This window comes from Centropristis striata, chromosome 18 (genome assembly GCF_030273125.1).
Source record: "Centropristis striata isolate RG_2023a ecotype Rhode Island chromosome 18, C.striata_1.0, whole genome shotgun sequence".
NCBI lineage: Eukaryota > Metazoa > Chordata > Actinopteri > Perciformes > Serranidae > Centropristis > Centropristis striata.
Window position 1 is genome coordinate 11,936,766 of NC_081534.1, and position 1,718 is coordinate 11,938,483.

Genomic DNA, 1,718 nt, shown 5'->3' on the forward strand with positions numbered 1-1,718 from the left:
AATGTTGGCCTCTGAAAAGTATGTCATCTATATGCACTCAATACTTGGTTGGGGCTTTTTGACTTGAACTACTGGAAATTTACTTTTTCCAAGATATTCTAATTATATTAGAATATATTTATATATTCCTGAGATAAGACACTTACAGGACTCCCGGAACCGCACACTGCTTGGCCGTGTATTTGAAGCTCACCACCTTGTCTTTAGGCAGCTTTGTGGAGATGAAACTAAAGCAGCACTCATCTGGACCAAAGGCGCCTGGGAAACCGAGAAGAGAACAGAAAGGTTGAGAACATAAAGAGATGAAGTGGTAGTCAACACAAAACCACGACATCAACAACAACATCAACAACCGTGTTTTGCATCAACGCATCTGAAACCTGCTCATCATAATAATTTTAATAATCTTACCAGCATTTTGAAAAATACTAAAATCTCCTGCAATTTTTTTAACATGTCTGTTTTTCTCAGCATTTAAAAAAATACTCTCAATAATGAGACACTTTTAGTCCTTTCTCCACCTAGTAAAAACCTTGATAAATCTTTTTAATTGGTCTTTTTTAATCTTTTTTAATCTTAATTTTAATCTTTTTAATAACCCAACTTTTGTTGGGTTTAATCTTAAAAAAAATTGAACTGCGTCATTGATTAATTTGACCTGTTCTCAAATAACACTTTTATTCCAATGACCTTAAGATATATATGACCTTTAAAAAAATGAAAGAAAATGTAATGCAGCCAGTCTACCTTGAGATGCCAGGACGGCAAGAGATGAGAAAAGCACGACACAGGTCACCAGAATGACGGGGTTCTTCATCATCGTCATCGTGTTGATTGTCTTCTGTCGTCTATCTGGCCTGCACTTCGATGTAATTGTCTTCTTTCTGTCCGCTTAACTCATAGCCCCTCACTTATATAATGCTGTTTGTGCGTGTGTGTATGTTCCATTACTTGACAAAAAAAAGACCATAACCTGAAACTACCCAACATGCAAAGTGCGGACATGTGGTCAATGTTTCTCAGTAAAAGAGAGAGCAGGGGAAGATGAGTGAGGGGTGAGGGGTGAGGGGCGGAGGATGGAGGACGTTGTGGGTGAGAACTGATATTGTCGAAAACATCATGACCGTACCTCAGTCATTTTACGTGTGTGTGTGTGTATTTGTGCAGCCTGCAGATGCACCGTGGTTAAAACATTTTCATCCTTTCTCTAGTGCATGTGGTTTGTCAGAGAACATGCTTTAAAATAATGAGAGACAAGAAATGATGGCTGGTTATTCACTGAATGCTAATATATTTTCCCCAGCATTTTTGTGAAATGGGGGGAAAAAACTGCATACGTGGGACAATACCTGCAATTCTGGATGAAATTCACAGCGATTTAAGAGCATTTTTGATTATTGAAACTATATACACTGACTTATGCTGATATAGGTTAGGGACACAGAATTTAAAGGTTTAGGAAGATTTCGGGGGGTGCAACAGCTAATATAAAGTGTTTCGTGTAAAAACAACACTTTTTATTTTTATTTTGAAGGGGCGGAGGTGGGGAGGGTCCCCAGCTAGGCCTGAATTGGAGCGTTTGTGGTTCATGGTCAGCAGCACTTTAACCTTCAAGCCACAGGGGCACACCTGTGCACCAGTTAAGTTCTAAAACAGTGACATACACACACACACACACACACACACACACATATTGCACACTAAGAGGTGGCCTATTA

General features: G+C 39.0%; 1 protein-coding gene across 1 annotated transcript in view; it reads right to left on the reverse strand.

Moving 5' to 3' along the window:
• LOC131991400 (C-C motif chemokine 4-like) overlaps nucleotides 1-881 on the reverse strand; it is a 1,483-nt gene extending 602 nt beyond the window's left edge. The window contains exons 1-2 of the mRNA XM_059356803.1: nucleotides 748-881; nucleotides 147-258 (exon numbers count right to left, since the gene is read on the reverse strand). Coding sequence (XP_059212786.1) covers nucleotides 147-258; nucleotides 748-826 — 191 coding nt within the window. The 5' untranslated portion in view covers nucleotides 827-881. The remainder of the gene's footprint in view (nucleotides 1-146; nucleotides 259-747) is intronic.
• Nucleotides 882-1,718: the final 837 nt, after the last annotated feature.